The sequence below is a fragment of the Bombus pyrosoma genome, linkage group LG7, assembly GCF_014825855.1.
Source record: "Bombus pyrosoma isolate SC7728 linkage group LG7, ASM1482585v1, whole genome shotgun sequence".
Taxonomy (NCBI): domain Eukaryota; kingdom Metazoa; phylum Arthropoda; class Insecta; order Hymenoptera; family Apidae; genus Bombus; species Bombus pyrosoma.
The window spans coordinates 4,315,888-4,337,732 of NC_057776.1; the positions used below are offsets into that span (position 1 = coordinate 4,315,888).

The window sequence follows — 21,845 nt, forward strand, 5'->3', positions numbered from 1 at the left end:
TATATACATATATATATACTATCATTTTATACAGTTATGTGTATATATATATATACTATCTTATACATGTCCATATCCAATATGTATGTATATATATATATACATATTGGATACATTCTAAGAATTCCACGGATCGTAAATGCCTAACAACTCTAACATAACAAACATAACACGGCACGACACGAAACGATGCAAAATACACGCAACATATGTAGGTAAACATGTGTAGTATTTGCTTGAAAATTCTCGATTTCAATTATCTGTTTTATATATATGTAAATCTTATGTTAGAAGAAGTGATGTCTTTTGAAATATATTTAACAATTATTCAGCAATTAATAATATTAATGAATCTACAAATATCAAGTTGTAGGTTATAGATTCTTTTTCGGAATTTTATATTGGACACGATAATCAGATGAATTGTAATTTGTATTCTATTACATTCTATCTACTTTGGAAATTACATTTAATTGCTATACAAAAGAGTTTATAAATATTAATGACTATATTGCGGATTTATCGTATACATATTTACAACGGAGCAGTCATTCGGAGCTGCAAAAATGTATATTTTATTTAAAGAATAAGACAAATTTTTATATATTTAGGTTATAATTTTTTAATTGCGATCATCAAAATATGAATTTGTATAAATATTCCAACAATTTATAATTTATGACTCGTAAGATTTCACAATAACATTCACAATAACTTACGTGTGTAAGTTAACTTTTCTTATTACTATATATGCATACAAAATACAGTTCGATTATCGCAACGAAATCAACTTGATTTTCATCGATCAATTCGTACCGCAGTTTGGGATCTGAGATCTAGAAGAATCGCGATAACATAAAATTACTCACGCCGCTGTCCCGACGTTTCATTTTTCTATTATGAAAATATTTTAGTGTCTGTGTTTCCGGAGTTTCCGAGTAAAGTCACGGAAACAGACGGGGTTGGCGAACGAATCGCGAGCGAGCGAGCTTACGCGCGAACCTCGGAGTCGGGACGGAGTGCCGAAATGCTTAATTAACGCGAGTGGAGCCTCGGTGGGGGGACTTCCGCGATGCAGCCAATCGCGCGGTAGCAAGTGACCGGAGGTTCCGCCCATCGAGAGAGCCCCGTTGCCCTTTTCCTCGTGACTAGCAGCCACAGTACGTACGCGAACGTTCATGGAGTATCGTCGCGTTCGTCTTCGCTTCGCATTTCCAAGAGGAGCCTCTTATATTCTTCGCGCAGCACGAATCACGAATTTTTAACTTTTACTTCAGTTACATTAACATTTATATACGACATAATACAAATTCTCACATTATTCGTGCTCTATTACCATCTGTAAAACATTTCGCGCGCTGCGAAGCTCGACTTAATTCAAAATTCGCGGTTCGTCTCGCGGTATTGTGTGGTCAAAGAGTGCGTGTCGGGACATAAAAAGTAGCATATTTTTTGATCATTTATCGTATTTGTCACGAGATCAGTGATGTATACGATCCGGGAAACATGTAAGAAACACAGTTAAAAGGAAGAGAAAAGAGAAAAAAAGAGAAAGCCGTCGCGTTCTCAAACTACGTCTGGAACAACGATCGAATCGGATCACGGACGACGTTCGATCTCGATCTGTCAGCCTCGGGATCGACTGCCGATGCGAATCCTCGATCGATATCGACGCTCGTAAGAATGCGTGGCTGAAACGACGGACGACCTTGTCTTTTCTTTTTTTTACCATTGAACCAACGAACGAACCAGCCAGTGTCCACCACGCTTTTAACTTCGAATCGAAATTGAAGATGCGGCCCGTCGTCACGACCTTCTTACTCGTACCATTGCTGTTCATCGCGTGGCAAAACGGCGCGCAGGCCAACTGGTGGTGAGTTTGTACAACACGATTGTTTATGTCCACTGTGCTGATAACATCTAGTTCGTGTCATTAAGAGGCTGGATCTTCCCTCCAATACACACTCGTATTATTCCCTTCGAGGGGCACGCCTTGTGTCGCGAATAATTTAAATACATCTCCATACGACTCACTGCTGACTGTAGAAAAGATAACATCTTTTTGTTTTTCTTTTTTTCGTTCTTTAACATGTTGACTGCCACACGAATTACATATATTTTGTCCTGGAAGCCACAATAAATTGAAATACCATATACTGTAAGATTTCATTTCTGCAAAACATTGTATTATATTTGCGCACATTTTATCTTCCAGTTATGTAAGTCATAAAAATTTTTTAGTCACTGCATGACTATCGTGGAAGTCAACATAACAAAGACTAACGTTGACTTTACGTCGAACACCTTTTCAGTTGATAAAAATACTTCATGGAAAACGCGAACGTGTTTTGTCATACAATATCTCAACTTAACCTATAACACTGGTTTTTGACTTGATAAGCAACTTGTGCGATCTGATCTGTTTAAAATGCAACGAGTATAGTGAGTCACAGAATTATTCATAGCTGTATTTATGTGTATACGAAAATAACGTAATTGTGAAGAGAAGAAACAGATTAACAGATCTTGCTAAAAAATAAGTATGTATTGAAACTTATTGAACTTTGGCATAATGGTATCCTCTGTGATGAAAAGAAATTTAATATGTAGTACTGGGATCGGATGATTCTTGAAAATATGAAAAAAACCAAATAGGTATAATCATACTACTAGACTAAATATTTATGCTGTATAGTCGTCACTAGGGTAACAGCAAAGGGTTTACAGACATACATCAACTACTTAAACATGGCGCTAGTCCCATAAAAAATAATAAAGTTTTCCATACTATCAGTCAATTATTTATTTATTATTTGTTTATTTTATATAACATTCTTGTATTTTCTTTCTAAATTATTATAACTGGAAAAATACTCAACACCAGCAGCAAAAAGATATAGATACTTTTATACTATTTAGCGATTAAGGAACAACCTGAGAAAGCCGCATTTTAATGCGAACTACATGACAGGTGTAAATTAAGAAATATTTTCAGATATTAGATCAAATCTTATACATGTCGCAGTGTTCGATTTTTACTCATTTGCAATGTAGAGGTACCAATATTAAGAAAAAAAAAGTAGAAACAAGTTTATCAACAGTATGTTCCATAAAACCCAACGTCAAACATAATAAACGATCAATCTGCTGCGCGAAAAGTGTGCGACAGTAATTCGTGATAGTCGGCGTAAACGAGAGGGCCGGCGGCCGGTCGCGCGCCGCCCGTTTATCTACGATCTACATTTATCCGATCGGAATATCCGTTCGCGTAGAACTCTCTACTTTCCGATCATGACAGTTTTCTTCGGGAGACGCATGGCTAGTCAATCGCTAGTTCCCTGAAACCTACTATTTATGAACTGAGTGAAGTTGGCACCTCCAAATGCCAAGTTCTACACAAATCAAATAGCACTCGTTTGTCTACGATTTGTCCACATTTGTCCAGCTATGTTTTTCGTTTTTCCACCCATGAAAAAAAGATTACTGTTAAATGAAAATTAAAAAATACTGTGGACAATTACGTCCCGTTTAAAAATCAACGAAAATGTTCGAGGGACGCCAATGTAAAATATTTTAAAATCTTCATTTGATGATAACCTCCTTATGAAGGGTGGACAAACGAAAATTTTGGACAATGTGAAAACATTGTGGATAAACGAATACTGCTCGCTTTTTTGTAAAAATTCTTGTAAAAATTGTATTGGGAATATCAACTTCACCTAAATATATTTATGAATTATTCTATTTGCGAATCGTCGAAATTGCGATCGCGGTGCTGATATATACGGTGATCTAGCATTAAATTTAGCAATATACAGTTGATAAATATTATTGATTTGTTTTCATTCGATTACTTTTGATAGAACTCATTAAGTTCAGGTTAGATTTGCATATGAAGAGTTAGATTTGTCAAATCTTATTTATGTATATGGGTTAACGAATGTAATTCCCCCGTGAATTAATAATAGTTTTATAAAGATAATTTTATAGAATTTTATAGTTTTATAGAGATTACAAATTTCTAAGACTCGATAATCCCTTGCTTAACTTATGCGCAGTGAGACAATGTGCAATGCAAAATGTTTCACAGAAAATGTCTTTGTACAGTTCCCTTAAACACACTGTAAACAAAAAGCAAATTTGATGTGACAATAGAAAATAAAAACTCTGAAATAGATTACGTGAACTACTTAACAGATATAATACTTGAATTATGTTCTTTCTACCTTCCTTCTATACAATTTCTCCCATACGAAGAGATATAGTAAAAGGCACAAATCTAAATTGGCCGCCATTTCCTACGTGCATATCCTAACCTAATCCTTTCTCAGCGATATCTCTGCATAATCTAAGAAAAATATTCCAATGATTACATCACAGACTTTGATTTACTCGATTAAAGTTCCTCACATATAGGTACTCCACGGTTTTACTTCTAATTTCATTTGATGCAATTGCCAATTAATTATCGTCGCTGTAGCATGACTATCGCGACCGTTCTTATGAAACTTATTACCGTAATGAAAAATTTTTTTCTTTTCCAATAGAGGTCATGTTTCGTATGATTAACGATCCGGTATATGTATGTACTTCTATACAAGTTAGTTAGCATGATTAGAAATTTATCTCGTGAGACTGTTTTCGCAAGATCCTTCGAGAGAGTACAGTCGAAAGAATGAGCTACTGCGATAGTCGTGCGTGTAACCGATCGAGTTTAGCGTGAGACGCATGTTCGATAGGAGGCCGGACTCTCGCGAGATTATGGTAGCATTTTTATAGGAGCTACGATATGTTTCCGCGGCGTAAGCGTTTATTTTAGCGTTTGAAATACACCAACGGCAAATCGCACCCAGATATGTATATTCGCTAGCGTAAAGGTGCGCGTTTCACGTTTCCGTACATAGAAAGGCACGTACATATGAAGGAGACGATGACGAAACGTCTGCTTCGAAGGACAATTTTCTACAGATCGTTTCACCTATTGTTTGTAGATATCGCCCGATTGCTGTTTACCTATATGTATTTGTCTCGCTATAATCTCAAACGTGTCTCACCAATCGTCAGTATCCGCGTTTTTCTTCGTTTTAGTAACATGATTTAAAATCACTTTTTAGTAATATTTATATATCAATTCCTTTATCTTTATTGGTTGTGTCGGAAAATTGCAAAATAATCTACAACACAATAGCACTCAGTGTCACTATTTTTCACAGTTTTACCACTAACAACAGAGATTACTGAGGACAAATAGCGTGAACACTACGTATATAGAAGATACAAATTATTTCTATAAAAATATACAAATTTGCAAGAATATACATTATTACTTTCATGAAAACATACGCAAAAATAAAAAGTTCAGTTGATATTTTAAAATGGAAATCAAATATCCTTTTTGCAAATTGCCAAAATAAGATATAAGAAAAATAAAAAGAACACAGTTTGACGTGCCTATTTATCAGTTACGAAAGTAAGCAAGTCACGAGAGTAGCGAATAGTTGAACGTAAAATTGGCCGGTCTAAAGTGCCTTATAGACGACGAATCCCTTTCGATCGGACACGCGAGTGGCATGCACGATCGGGGGAAGCCCCGATGATAGCGATGATACGCCGGTATAGAGGATGCACCGGGCGAAGTGCGTCGATGGTGTCGACGCGCCCCTGCAGGGCACACTTTTAAAACAAGAAGGCCGGCACGTTGACGTCTTATGGTCAAGCAACGATTCCACCGGGCAGATTTTATTTCCGACAAACTGGTTCCTCGAGGCGATTAATCGGCTTCGCTGGCGGCACCAAGCCTTCCGGTATATACTTACATATACATAATACATATACCGATTCGCGTCTCTTCGCCTGTCGCTTTATCTTGCTCAGTCAGTCTGGGCGAACACGCGACGCGTGAACTGCAAACGCTTAATAATTCACGTTAAGTCGCGCCTGTTAGCCTTGCTTTAACGGACAAATAGTCGTTGGCTTTTCTTGCTTCACCGCCTCCTCCCCCTCCCCTCGACCACTTTGTCGTTCGCACGGTCGTACCATCTTTAGGAGATTTCTTGAAGCCAATCCTCCTTAACACTCGCGCGATAGTGAATTTTTAGATCCAGAAACCAATTTTGTTTCATTCATACTTTTAATGAATTTTTTATGAGACTAATATTTCTTGTCTTACCTATCCATATATTTTATGATTGGTCATTAGATTACGTACTTAAGTACGTATTGTATTTGCTGTACATTTATACATACAGTAGTATTAAATCTAAGTACTTAACCTAAATAGAGATTTATTTTACTTCTTAGATATTATAATGAGTATTTAATTTAGATATTTTATTTACTTTTGCATTTTGTGTATGAGGAATACATAGTCTATTAAACATATAGATACCATTGATATCTCTAAAAAATTGAGATATTTCTGTTTTCTAAATTTTCACTCAAAATCATCATATGATATAGATATGTCCTATACATAGTTGCATGAACGTTATATATAGTTATAAGATTTGTGTCTAAAGAAATGTAATGGCGGCTCTCTATGTATGTATTATTTCGGCTTTAGTGTTAATGTATATTATTGACCGCTCGATTATTTCAATAAATTTCGTCTAACTGTCGGTTACCATCGTCGTGAATGTTGCGTTGGAGTAGTGTACTTGTTATTGAAAGATGCTCCTCATAGTGGAATATCATTAGTATTGTTCGAAAGTTCATCGCTGTCAGTTATCCTAACCTCTCCCTTTGTGGAGCGTATTGTGTTTGGTGATTCTGAATATGAAATATAGGAGAAGGACAAACGTCGAGTGATTATCATTAGCTGAAGCTCTCTAGAATAGGGTAAGTGAATTTAATTTTATTGATCGAACTCCAAGTCGGTTTCCGATTGAAGAGTATCAACCTTTTTGTATCTGTACAGTTTCAAGCAATATATGATAGGTTACAGTCATTGAAACATGAAGATTACACAAATAACAGCACGAAAACCAAAAATTATCACAAGCAAAGAATATGTAGGTAACTATATCTAATAAGATTCTTGTGAACATGCGATCCGTCGATAACTGTCACGTTAGCACGACACGTACAAGAGAACCAGCCAGTAAGACAAGATTTTCATTGAAACGCTTGCCAAGTTGAAATAATATTTCCGCGGTGAAACGAGTGACACCTCGCCTGGCCGTCATTTTACAATACTATGTACTGTTACGATCGCGTCGGTGCCGCATAACGGTATGGTAAAAAAGAAGTAAGTACAGGGTCATTAAACAAACCAGTTTGATATTAAAGAACGTCCGTTCACGTCTAAATCCGCCGGCGGGTGAGTACGCGTCATACGACGGAAACGATTTCACCGGGCATAGGATACATTGGCGCTGTCCTTTCAGTCGTCACGAATAGTCACGATCACCATAAAGGGATAGAGGACGAACAGTATGTCGTAAAGTAAACCATCGAGGTTTTTAGTGCGGCGTAGGAACAAAAGCGGGGGAGGCAGATAAGACGGGACGGAGTATCGACCATGAACAGAGAACAAGATTTAATAAAAGCATCTTTATTGCCCGAACGCGCGAATGTCCTCCCCCCTTCCACCTTTGGAAACATTCGAACGCGTTATAGTTGCACGCGCGATCTCTTTACGACGAGCGATTAAAATTCGTATTAACGACCGAGCGAGAGTGGCGACCTTCCTTTCCACGACCATGTTTCGCCGTTAAATTGCTCGGTCATCTCTGGAACGTCGATTTGTCCTTCTCTTTCTCTTTCAATCTTCTTCCCTCTCAGAGGTCGTTGCTTTATTTCGCGAGCTTTAATCCGGCCATATTCCGGCCGCCTTGACCGTCGTATAAGTCCTTCGCCTATGGAAAAGAAGAGCTTCCATCAGTTTAACGCACGCTCGTAACTCGCGCAAATGGGCTACCTTTCTATAGATCCGATTGACGTTCGCAGCGTGTGCGAGGCAGAGAGGGAGTAGGTTTACGAACAGGGCGCGCTCTTACGTCGACGAATTGCCTCGCAACGCGTCGGTAGGAACCCGTCGAACCCCAAATTGCGCCTCCTTGCGAGATTCAATGGCAGGATAAAGTCAAGACGACCCCTATACTAGCCGTTGTTTTTCGCGGCGGTAGCATCGCTTTATTGAAAGTCCAAGCACTCGTTCTGTAAGTAACAGGAAGTTATGATTACAGTGGATATGTGTTCTGACGAATACGTCATTATACATGTATATTAAATATACAGAGTATTTTGTAGTATGAGGAAACCACTTCAGGAATTGATTGTATAGCTGAAAATAGTGAGAAAGTTCATATAAATGTATATTCTATTTGGTCTTATTTATGAAATATAACGAGTTCCTGTCATGTTTTATTCACTTTATAGAAGATGCTCAAAATGATCATCATGCATTTCAAATCTTGCCATTGATCTGGTTATTTTCTTAGTACGTAGGCACACATTTCTATGAACATTTTTTTATTGTTTTCTGGTGTACCATCAATTCCTGAAGTGGATCCCGTATTTTGTGGGCCACCCTATATAAATTCTTACGAGTATATGGATTTCTTCAGATGTTACATTCGCCAGAACACGTATCCAGTGTAACCATAACCTAATAGTTCCAATATGAGATATGAATAAAACAGTGTCTTCGTGTGTCATACTACTTTCTCTCATTTATCGTAATACTGTTTATAAGGTTAGTATAAAAAGTTACAGAAACATATATACATACCAGTTTCGTGTTTCATAAAAGCGGACAGCATTGCCGATAACAGGTTCCCGCGAGGGCACCGTTCTCCTCAGCCCTTGCCGGAAAAGTAATGGAATTAGACGCAATGGTCGTCTGGCGAATATAGCTGACCATTTGCTTCCACACGATCCGATAAGAAGTGTTTGGATTCGTTGTTTTTGATTAACAAGTTGTAAGGGAACCGAAAATAAGCTTCCATAGACAAAATTACAGTCGTTGATTCGTTTATTTGACGTCAAATGGGTTTTCAGCCATACCACTGTTGGTTAGCCGCCATATTGGATTACTTAAATTGTCGGTTTTTATGACGCCATTTTGGTCATCTGTTTCCATTAAACACTTATCTTTAGATTTTTTCAATACAGATGAATCTGTCTTTCAGTATTCTGAACCTTCTTGCCAACTTAAATTATGTATAAATTGTTTTAAATTATTCATACATAAATTATTTTACACAAGAATAAAAAATTTGGGGACAAAATACACGAAACTGTCTTTAGTCAGGTTGTCTTGCGTAATATAAAATCGTAAAATTAGAAGCAGGACAACACACAAGTTTACAATCTACAATTTTCAACTTTTCGATTCATTAACTTCATTAATTAGTAGTCTATTGCATAAGAGAAGCTAATAATAACGCCATTAGCAACAAAGCGGAAACACAGTACAAACAAGCAATAAATCACGGTCTTATGAAGTCACTTATTTTGAATTACAGCTGACACTTTGACCGACCAAAGATCCACTCCGTACTATGTCCTCCTAGTCCTAATTAAACCTGGCGTTAGGCGAGTCCGTTGATAGAAAACAAATACTATCGGCAGGGAAAAAGTTGTACTGCTCCCTCCATAGCTTTCTCCTCGCGACCGTAAATCACCGCAAAAATCACGTATACCAGTTAAGGTAATGCTCAGAGGGAATAATATATGTGAGACCTTTAACATCACTTCGCAAAAAGTGGCGGGGAGCCTCAAAAGGCTCTGGGTGTCTTCATTTTCTACGGATCGCGTGATCGAGATAGCGGTCTTCTGTCTTTTTGTCTGGCCACCTATAGTCGATCGAATATACCAGTGGTAGAATTCTCGTTCGAAACAGTTTGCCCGGTGAGCGCAATTAAGATCGCGACGTCGATTCGTGTTGTCTTATCATCTAGATAAGTCGTTTGAAGACCGTGGCGTATTTCAGCATTCTTATATCGTCGTCGATATCGAATCGAACCAATCGAAACGAATTAAAGATACAGGGCGGATTTTCAAGTTGCATCCTGGTACGTAGATAGGTCAGTTTATATATATTATTCATCTAAAAACGAATAATGAGGTGATTCATCTTATATCATTGTATCGTTAACTTAAAAGTTTGAACGATTCATTAACGATTCCTTTTATTATCTTCCACTAGTTATTTCTATTTAAGATTAGGTTATTTACCAACTTCAAGTAATTGAAGGTAAGAAATTCCGCTCTCTTCTTTTTAACAGCCTGTATAATTAAAACAATGAAAACACACAATAAATAAAATTAAAATCAGAAACAATGAAATGTGGATCTTTGTATAGAAATAATATAGAAATTCCTACAAATTCAGAATTGATATGTAGTGATGAAAAATCGAATGAGATTTTATAACCTATCGAAATATATAAACATAATTTTATCTGAACAGAACCGTTCCGTTACCGTTTCGTGTCTGACCGGATAATATAAATTATAAACCAACTAGAACGGAGCAAAAACCTAATAGCGTCCTGTTTTGTTTAGCGTGTCTATACTTCTCGTTTTACGTGGTGCAGCACGGTGATGTTGATGGGTGTGGGGGTAGGCTGTGATCTCTTCTACGCGCGGCTTCCTCCTCTCGCTCGAAGAATCTCCGACAAAGGATGCCGCCGCAAGCTTTCGGAGCATACCTTCAGGACTTCTCGGCCAATGTTTCCTTCGGGGCCCAGATATATTGTCATAACGAAGAGGCTATCTCTGGGGGATGGCTACGACATACTCTGTCTCTCGTTTTCTTTCCTTCTCCCGTCTTCTGTCTTTCTTTTCTTTTTATTTCCCTCTCTTTCTTTCTTTTAGTGGAATATCGCCGCCACGATTCGTTTCTTCATAGTCTTCTTCTTCTTCTTCTTTTTCTTCTTCTTCTTCAAGTTTTCGTTCGATGACCTGTCCTTTCCTTAGTTTACTTCACTTCTTTATGTTTACTTTTCCTTGTCATCAACGCCACTCTTCTTAAGTATTGAAACTTGGTACTATTCTCATTATATATAAACCATTGTTCTTAAAGTTTCGTTTTTCCTCTTTGGGACACAGGTTTTGGTGGATATTTGCATAGGTTAAGTAATTACATGTAAAAACAGGATTCTTTGATTGTGAAAGATTCAATATTTCATGATTAAAGTTGAAATTAAGTTAAAATTTTTCATTTAGAAAATGTATGATTTTGTATACTTGTGTTAGATTCACTATGACCATCGGATGATCACCTAGAATTCGTCCTATTTACATATTTGCGACAGAATTTTTCTTCATATAAAATAGAATAAAATAATATTTTAGAGTTTATAGTTCATATTTAAAATTCAAATTAGAATTTAAATATTTAAGTCTGAAAGGATAGCAATTTCTTCAACTGATTACACTTTGCTTTAATAGTGCTGCAAGGAACATTTACACATATTAAATATTTAAGACCAAAGATTAAGCGTTGAAAATCAACCATAACCAAGAAATGAAAAATTCTCAAGAAATTGAAAGGAATTAAAGGAAAGAAATTATGGAAAAATCGACGTTCTACGACCATAACGATTATGACGAGAATGTTAACTGTCGGATTTCAATGAAACCTCTAGGAAACACGTTCCGCATCAAAGCCGTTTGCGTTTGCACACCGTCGAACGGCTGAGAAAAGGGAGTCCATTAGGCGTGCGTATATACGCGACGGCACGTCGCCGTCACACGCGACGCCATACGTCGTTTCAGCGATTCGTAATTTCCTTTGGCACGCCGCGGTTACCGCCATGGGATCCATTCTCTTAACGACACCGCAGGACTCGTTCGCCAGCGCAAAAAATCCGCGAAAATTACGGTACTACCCGATCACCTTTGCGGTTTCTTGCGGATTTTTTATAAGTTTTGTACAATATCGACAAAAAATATTTATGTAAAAGACTTCTACATAATTTAACTAATTTGCCCTAAGTATATTTCATATCATTTAGTAGTTTCATATATGACTATAAAAATTGGATATTGTGAGAATGAATGTAGATCTTAATAAAAAAAAAAAAACACATCATTGGAAAATAAGAGTTTGTACGAATACTTTTTGTAGACACTGTACATATATACGCACAGCCTCTTACGAAGTTGGCCTTTTATGATATAAGCAGATTTCTCTTCATTGATTACAGTGTTGAATTACAATAGAATAGCTAACAATTTTTAATCGCGATACATTATGTTATTATCTATATTACATTACTTTATGTTATATACTATTTATGTTATAATCATAGAAATGTTATATTAGGTTATCCGAAACGTGTCTTTCTTTTACAGGCACGTCTTTTATAACGATGCATCTTTATACAAACATGAAACCTAATCTGTCGAACGTTGTAATCTTTATCTCGATAAAACAAAATGGATCATACGTAATTCGATAAAATAATATAACACGGAAAATGTTGTGCATCCATTGTTTCTTTATGAAACGAAAGAAACTTTTTGGACGACCTAATAATTAACGTTTTAAGATGCGAAGAGTGTACCATATCTAAATGCGCATGTCTAAACAAATAGAAGGAAAATAAATGGATGTGTCGTCTTCCGTAACTTTGTGGTGACAAGGTGACATACAATATTTTAGATTAAGACGCTATCCTTTGATACTCTTTGATGGCGTAATTGGTTGAGATCGCAGAGGTCTCATTTTACCGGTGTAGCAACAGTTGAAGATTCTTTACGACTGCTTTATCTTATACTTTTTTAATTCTAACTTCTATCAGGAATTTTGCTTTTGCTCAGTAATAACTCAATAGTAAACAAAAGAATAGCAACAAAATATTAAATTATTCAAAAACAGCTTCTACCTGTTTCTCCATAATAAATGATACTTTTTATATTTTATCGAAAATCTACATTGTAGCTAATAACTCAATATCTGCTAGTAAGCAATATTATAATATTTAAAAAATGTAAATGGATGGGCATCCAATTTTTAGGTTACATGTTATTTCTTAAATAATCATTTTGCTATGATGACACCTTAGATGTTATCAGTTCAAAGTTGAAAAATTCAAAATTTCAATACTTTAGTTCCGAATTTCAAATTTCAAAATCCCAATGTTTCGAAATTGCTTACGATACTTTATACTTATACTTCGTACTTTATAACACTTTTCAAGTTGGTCTGAGAAAATACAATAAATTATAATATGTACTTACTTATTCGTACAAACAAACGGAAGGTTAACAACAAAATACATGTGACTCTCGTTATATCTACTATCCGCTTGCATTAAAATTTTCAAAAACAGGTTCCTCGTGTTCATTTATAATAAACAATGGTTTCTATATTTCATTCGAAATCTCACGTTTCAGTCATGAAGTAAGCAATTTCGACGGAAGCGTATAAAGCGAACGCATCAATTTCTAACGGCTTCAATTTTGCCGGTTGGGTTCGGTAGACTCATCGCAGCGGGAAATATCGGGTCCGCGGAGAGCTGAGGCCAGCACGCGTCCAAACAACGTAATTAAAAGTTTCGTGTGCCACTAGCCTCGATAAACCACGACCGTTCCAAAGTAAATAGACGCAGCCCCTGGCTGGTTAATTACGTGCCGAAATACGTCCTTATAGAAATAATTAGCCGTAGCGTGTGCGCGTGCAAACAATCAAGGGAATGGGGAAAACATCGCGCTGAACCCGCGGCCATTGTTGCGTTATAATAACTCGCAGGAAAAATTCGAGCGAATAATAGGTCGACGACCACAGCCGGCTCGTTTCTTCAATAATTTTCATCCCCTCGTTGCAAACTCAATCGATACATCGATGTTTCATGTATTTTTTACATGTGCTATTAGATTCTACTTAAAGTTAGACTCATTTTGTTTGTGTTATTCTAATTGTAGGTTAGGATACTGTTTCGCGCAGTTACACTTGAAAATATATAATTGAAAAATCAATGATTTTAGCGGTAATCAAATAATATCCTTTAGGGAATTTATTTTTGTAAAAAATTCAACTGTAGGAATTTCTAATTTTCAAGATTCCAGACTTTTGGAATTTGAACTTCGATGTTTCTCACACATGATGTACAAATTTTGATGTCAAAATTTCGTAGTTCTAAATTTCGAAATTTTGATGTTTCTACATATCAAGTTTCAAAATTCAAATTTCTAAATTTCAAATCTAATAATTTCCGAAAACGGCCACTTGCACTTTACGTATTTCATTTATTTGCATTGTATATTTTTATTTTATATATCTGTCATTAAATACTATCTACTATATTTCGTAAAAAACAAGGGAATTGATGAAAGATACAAACGAGTTAATATTTATTTTTAATTAAACATTTTTCCTGTAGTATAGCTTCCGCAGAAAAGAAAGAAAAATTGGTGCAGTCAGTGCGAATAGCGGAAGCAACAGCAAAAGACTATCGACGAGACATACTTGTTGAACGTGTGGTTTATCTTGGGCCATAGATCACTCAGAGTCTAACGTATATGCGCTTTCCTTTTCTCAGCTATCTCCCGTTCTGCTACGACTAACCTGTCCTATAGCTTGCGAAGGCACGCCTTCGGAAGACACACGTGCCAATATCCGTTGTTTACGATGAGGAGCACAACTCGAGAATATTCTTCAAATGGAATTTATCCTGTTATCCTTTTATCCACTTCCGCTTGTTCATACTACAGCTAGCTGTGCAATTATTCATGTCTCTTTGGTCAATTTCTTGCAGCTTCGGTTTTTGTATTTTTATAGTTTGGTTGGATTTCAGTGAAATGAAAAATATAGTAATTCAGTAATACAAATAGCCGGGATGAAAAGATAAGTAATAAATAAGAATAAAACAAGTAAGAAGAAAAGATTCAGCGTTAAGAAAATGTTTTAATTATTGAATGGACTTGAAGAAGATGCATTCGGTTTTAATACTGACAAATAATCTATAAATGCTACAAAGGTATTGCAATTATAAAAGAATACAATTTTTTCTTATATAACGCACTCAAATATTGCAATTACAGGAGTTTCTACTTCAAGATGCAATTATATTTAATGATAAAAAATTGAGCGCAACGAAGGTATTACAATAACGTGGATAACTCGTCAAAGAGATAGAATTACATTTCAAATACTAAAAATACTAACAATTCAATGCAACAAAAGTATTTCAATCGCAGACCAATCGAAGCAGTAAAATTACATCTGCTTCTAGAAAATAATAACACAGTGCAATAGAGTCATTACAATTATGAGAATTGGTTTTCAAAGAGGTATAATTATTTTTAAAACTAAAAAATAATAGCTGCACAATTATTACGATCACAAAAATCACTCTTTAGAAGCAGAAGATTATCTTTAATAATGAAAAATAACAATTGTGCATGATAAAAACATTGCCATCACAAGATACGCTCTTCAAAGGGACATAATTATTTTTCACGCTAGGAAGTAGCAATTTAGCACAATAAAAGTACATTCTAATCATAGATTGCAGAAAATAATAATACATATAATGCAACAAGACTATTACAATCGTAAGTAGTAATCTTCGAAGAGATATGATTACCTTTAATATTAAAAAATAACAATCACAAGAATTGTTCTACAGAGGGTGTAATTATTTTTAGTACCTACAAAAAGTAACACCAACTGACTGCTACAAAAACATTGTATTTCCGAAAATTCCCTATTTCAGGAAACATTTATATTATTCATATTATGTCGTATATTATTTCCTAACCTAAGCAAATAACAATTGACAAACTTACAACAATAGGAAGTAGGGCGAGTTCCAATATTTAAATTTTATTTATTGGAAGAGGAAGAAAGGAATAGATTTCATATTCAGAAATGTAAAGGGTTATTCCTGCGGATATTAATTTATAACGCTTTTAAAACAACGACTTGATTTTGTTCGACTTTACTTAAATCAGGTCCCTGGAAAGTGGAGCTGTTTCTTTCTGGCAGCTTCAATTGGCAGTACAAGAAAAAATAAAACACATCGCAATCGCAATAGTTACGATCGACTTCGGTCTACTTCCGTGGCCCCACTTCTTCCCCTTACCCTCACCACGGCACACCGCTTTCCTTCTTCTTCCCTTAGCAGAGCATCTCATTTTTATTCCGTCTTCTCCTGTGCTTTCTCACCCTCTTGGACGTTATCCACGCTGGCCATAAATTACACGCTTTCTCCTTTTATCCGCGGCGAACTTAAGTAACTAGATCCGTAGCGGGGCTTGCGAGGGTTTAAACGGCCGATCCGTGTTCCTCCTTCCTTATACGGGTCTCTGTGTGCCCGTGTGGCCAGCCACCAGCTCCCCTCCACTTGAACCACCACGTTCTGTTTCGCTCGCTCAGTCGCTATATCTCTGTCTGTACGGCTACTCTCATTCCGAGCAGATGCAATTGCGTTGTCCCGCGGGGGCGAGAGCGTGTCGCGCAGCCGGACCAAGGGGTCCAATAATGGCAGCCTGAATAATACAGGGGACGCACAGGGCGGGGAAGGGTGCAGAGTCAAGTCGTTGTCGCCGCCATGCTCCTTCTCTATTCATGTTAAATTTCATACCCGATCCGGACGGTCCGTGGAAAGGCCAGACGGACCTAGCAAAGAAGAAACGCGGTTCCGTTTGGACCACAGAAACAGGTTGCTGGCGGGATTACGAAAACCGGATTTTGCGATGGTTAAACTACTATTAACCTAACTATCAATGGCGAGCTTTTCCTTTATTTAATTTTCACAGCTGTTCAAATGTAATTAATGAAAAATGATTTTTGAGTGTAAAATATATAGGGTGAGATTAGTATCTGGGTCAGGTTATATTTGTTGGAGAGGGTTAACCTATTAAATGACAAGTTCTTCTTTTATTCGTATTATTATTTTGATTTGTGCATGTTATTATTATATTGGTTATTATATTTGATTTTATTGATTTTTATTAATCTTCGAGTAGATTTAATGGCAATTGATCTCGATTTTATTAAATACACAGGCTGTTTGGATTCATAGTTAGATATGAGTAACTGAGTTAGGTTATGTCCTTTCTTCTATTGAGAAAACTGTTTTAATACTATTGGTCTGGTACTTGACGCACAACGTACTGAATTTTCAAATTGCTGTCCTGTGAAAAGCAAGATATGTGATTTACTGTATCCTCATTCTTCTTTCAGTTATTAATCTTAAAATATTAATCCTTTCAAATAACTTTGTATAATTTAACATATTTTTGCATAGTTTAAATGATGACCAGAAAAGCACATTTCTATAGAAATAATATCAACTCGTCTATAACATAACCTAATTTAGTAAAAGTCACAGGTTTAAAAGTAAATCTGTTATAAAACTATTTTATTCCCTATTTAATTTCGAAGATTTGGCTGCGTTTGAGGTTAGAACAGCTCGGTCGACTTACCGGTCGGCTTAGATACTTCACGGTGGTGAGTTTGTACACTCTCATTCGTTCCCGGTGGATAGTGTGATGGGAGGCAGAGGGGAGAGAAGATCGTCGAGAGTCGACAATCCCGTGGCCTGACATAAATTAGTCGTGGCTTAAATCCTGGCCTAATCCATCATAAATAACTCCGTGCAGATGCGTGTATATACGGGGAGATTCCGTCCCCTAAATTATTTCGAAAAGATCGCGGCCCACGTGCTGCATCATCCGTTTCAGTCTATCTGTGTGTAAGCGTATAAGTGTGTATTCTCGCGTGTATATGCGTTTGTATGAGTATGTCCGGGTCTGTATTCGCTAGTGTATATGGTCGCCGGTAATACGCGGCCGTATATGCCTCGTCGAGTGCTTAACCACCTGCCAAATGCACGAGGATTCTTTAATCCCCCATTGACAATTTGTCTGTCTCTTTGTCGCTTAAACGGCCATGCTTACACACGTTGAAAAATTTTTATCTTTGTTGGTGGTACTTACGTTTCATATCGTTCTCGTTATCTTTTTTATTCAGGTGGAATTCTTGAGTTTTAAGGAGAGACAGCCATTTTTTTATGTCGTTAAATTACGTTTTTAGAGAATGGGTGCGAGGTTCTTTGGAGCATGTAATAAATTTTTATTGAGTTTTATAATGGAATAAAGATTCACGAGACAAGAGGTTGTCCTTGGCTTTTGAAAAAGGGTTCATAAATTGTTTGAAGAAGATGACGTATTTTTATTATGTTTAATATTTAAACAAATTCTTCAACGAAGAGTTATTTGCCTTTGATCATTAACTGTGTTCATTATTTATGTGATCGTTATTAGTTATGTAACTAACATCTTTTTTATAGAGCAAGACACAGACCTAACCCCAATCATTAATACGTATATGCAAAAAGACTTCAACAACAGTCAACTCATAATTAACGAATAAAATTGAAACAGTCAACAAAATGGATAAAATGCATCAAGAAGCAAGATATACAAGCTTCACTCCCATCACAAAAATTCATCTAACAGATCACCACGCGCATATGTATACATATATTTAAATATTTACTAGGCGTATACAACTATTCTTTTAATAATTCAGTCGTCGATAAACTATCCTCACTACAGCCCCATTATTGTCACCGTATTTCCTTCACAAGCAGACTCATATATACGGTAATCCTTACTATTAACGTGGTGAAAACCTGACCGTATTCTCGGAGGGATACGATTCATAAAACGCGTGCGTGCGTCGCGTCAAAATCAACCCCCGTTGACTAGTAACTTTCGGAAAACGCCGCTCCTTTATTTACGATTTAAACGGGGACACGGCCGCGTTTACGTTGGATGGTTATTATACGTGTAGGCGAACGTGTGCTTAACACGCGTTTCGCGATGCTAAATCTATCCTCGTGCATTCTGCCCGCGTTCTGTAACCCCTCGCGTGGCTGCACCTCGCTTCTTTAATATTAATGGACAAGTTAGTGGACATTCTCCTTCGTCGGGTGTAATGATGCCGCTCGTGATTCCGCGTACGCATTTATTTGGCCACGCGGAACCCTCTTCTGGTGGTTTTTTCTTCTCCTGATTTCTTCTTTTTTCTTTCTTTCTTTTCCTTTTTTCTTTTCTTTTTTTTTTTTTTTTTTTTTTTTTTTTTTTTTTTTTTTTTTTTTTTTTTTTGTTTTTGTTCAAAGGAGCATTATAGTAGGCACAGTAGACTTATTCTTGCGGCTTTTATTTCATTTTGGATTATTGTAAGAGGCTGCATTATGTGAATTCTATTTCTTCTTAACAGATAACATTAAGATAATGTTTAATTTTATATTTTTCTCAGGGTGAGTAGGTTTCTTCCTATAGATTTGGACGCATTCCGTAATTTTTGTGAAGGGGATTTGTTTTATTTTTTATTCTTGTGAATGCTGAATTTGATGAATTCTACTTTTAATAAACTTTCGATGAACCCTTGCCTGCAAATTATGAGTTCTTTCTCTTCTATGTATTTATCAATAATCGGTGAATAGATTTATCCCAATATGTTTCATTTTATTTTGTTTTTGTTTTTTGCGAAGAAGTGAATTTATTTCATTCTTGTTTTTATGAATGATGACTGCTATAAATCCTATTTTTAGCAGATATTTGCCGAATACTTACCTGTAATTCGTGCGTTTTTTTCTTCTGCCTGTTTTCATAGGATGGGTAGATTTCTTTTCGAGACTATTCTCACTTTTTGTATTTTTATAAGACAGTGGTGGTAATTAATTAGATCCTCTAAAATATTGCTTTAAGAATGTTAAGATATGCTTTTGTAATTTTACTTTTTTTATTTTTTAACGAAGCGCAGGTGGATTTCTTATCGTAAGCTTGTTTTATTTTCGTCGAGGAATGATAGATATTTCTCTCATGAGCAAGCAAAATTCTGATTATCGATGGTTAAAGCCTAAAGCAACATCGTCAAAAGCAGGGTGTGCGTCGAACGCAATTTGTAGCCCAGAAACATCAATTTGTATTCATCCATAGCGAGCAGTAGTTGGCTAATACACACTTATAAGTATAATTGCGTTATACATCAACGGGGAAAGGAATCACGTGAAAGGCTCGCACGTCCAACGCGGAATGGCGCGCATTAATTATTACCAATGCGATACACCTTTCGTCGAAATAAAACAAAGGGACGAAAAAGAAGAAAGTGAAACAAGATAAGAGAAAAGAAGAAGCAATAAAAATAAGAATATACTTTAGCATTATGAAATACTTTTTTCAATAATGATGACAATCTTTTTCATGTCTCTCATTCGTATAATGAGCAGCTTTTATTTTAGTACAATTTTTTATTACGAAAAAACAATATGTAAAAAGCTATATGTATTTTATAAGGTTACTTAACCTATGACGCTTTCCAATATTGTTACGTTTCAATACAATTTTTACATATCTCATCACTTGATCCCTGATGGATTAAAACCATCCTCTACTTTCATCCTTCTGTTCCGATCTAAATCTTCTATCTCCTATTACATCCACGTCTCAACCTGTCTGCCTTATTCAAAACCATTTTTCCACTTCGATCTCCACAAGTTTAAAGATGATTTCCTTAGACAAGCTTAACGATTCCACCTCATTGTTCGAGAGTTTGATGAATCAGATTCTTATAGACGAACGACTCAAAGGTATTTTGTTGGAAGCTTCTTCAACTACTCGAGGGTTTTTCCACCCTCCGTTTGACCTAACTCGATTGCGATAGCAGAAAACCAGGACCAAACTGGTTGTTCGGTCTTTCTGTTCAAGCATTGTGAGAAGGCTGCCAGCCAGGTAGAAGTTAGGCTCTCTTTTTCCCTGACCTCCCACCCTTTTCGGGTATTGCTTGCTCACGCCATAAGTAAATATGGATTTTAGTCTTGGGCGATAGGCGGTTATGGTTTTTTTAGCTTCTTTCTCAAAAAGGTTCATGAGATTGGCTCATGATTTTTGCTTAGTAGCTGGATTTGTTGAAGTGTTTCAGAGTTTGGTCATTCAAAATTAAAAAGAAAAGTTGGAAGTTTTCTCATTTAGATTAGGAAATGAGATATTGGTTGGAAAATCTAGCTGAATTTTTATTTTGTTGCCGTTGGAAGATTATTTAACTTAACAGATAAATAGATTTCAAAAGTGAGCTTGAGTTAATTTGAATCAAGCGTAACCCAAATCCTAATTTATCTATTTTATTAAAATCTTTAAGTTTAATAATAGAGATCATTTATCTCGAAATGCTGAAAAATGTTAATCTGACGTAAGTAAGTAAAAGATTGTTCAGTTACATTGTTCGGTAATAATTCTTCCAGAAAATTCATTCCAATTGTTCAGACTAATTTCATGTAAAAAGAAGAAAAAGATATGGAATAATATTTGTTCACTTTCGGCTGAATCTTCGAGAAAATCGAATTTGGAAATTTATCAGTATACTTGAACATGGTTAAGTAATCGATAAGAGGTTATTCTACGTGTGAAAATAAGTCGAAAATGTAGAATGAAATTTGTTTACAAGACAAAGAAATTGAAAATTTATCGTACGTGTGTATTAGATCAATTAACGTAACTAAACATGTTCAAAGTCTATTTTTTGGAAAATGAAAGCTCGAACAAAAAGATGTTATTTCATTTCGGCCTTCTGCCGATTATTTAGTTCAATGTTCAAATATACTTGATAAATTTTCAAATTCGATCTTCTCGAAAACTAAGTCGAGAATGACAAAATTTTCCTCTATACTTCTTTCTTATTTTTGCATAAACAATCACATCGTTCTCTCTTTTATATGTCATCCGATCGGACCCTACAGATCACCAGTCTAATTTAATATAAACCTAGCTATCCACCATAATTTAATATAAATCTACCCAATTAATCCAAGTTAAGTTAGTAGTCTAATCCAAGTTAAGTAGCCTACACTCAAATTTGACTTTTCCCCCCAAAATTCTGAAAA

The 21,845-nt window shown here is 36.0% G+C and overlaps 1 protein-coding gene across 1 annotated transcript in view; it reads left to right on the plus strand.

Annotated features, from left to right (window-relative positions):
• The first annotated feature begins 518 nt into the window (after window positions 1-518).
• Window positions 519-21,845, plus strand: part of LOC122569361 (protein Wnt-1-like) — a 75,044-nt gene continuing 53,717 nt past the window's right edge. Inside the window, exon 1 of the mRNA XM_043730289.1 lies at window positions 519-1,873. Coding sequence (XP_043586224.1) covers window positions 1,794-1,873 — 80 coding nt within the window. The 5' untranslated portion in view covers window positions 519-1,793. The remainder of the gene's footprint in view (window positions 1,874-21,845) is intronic.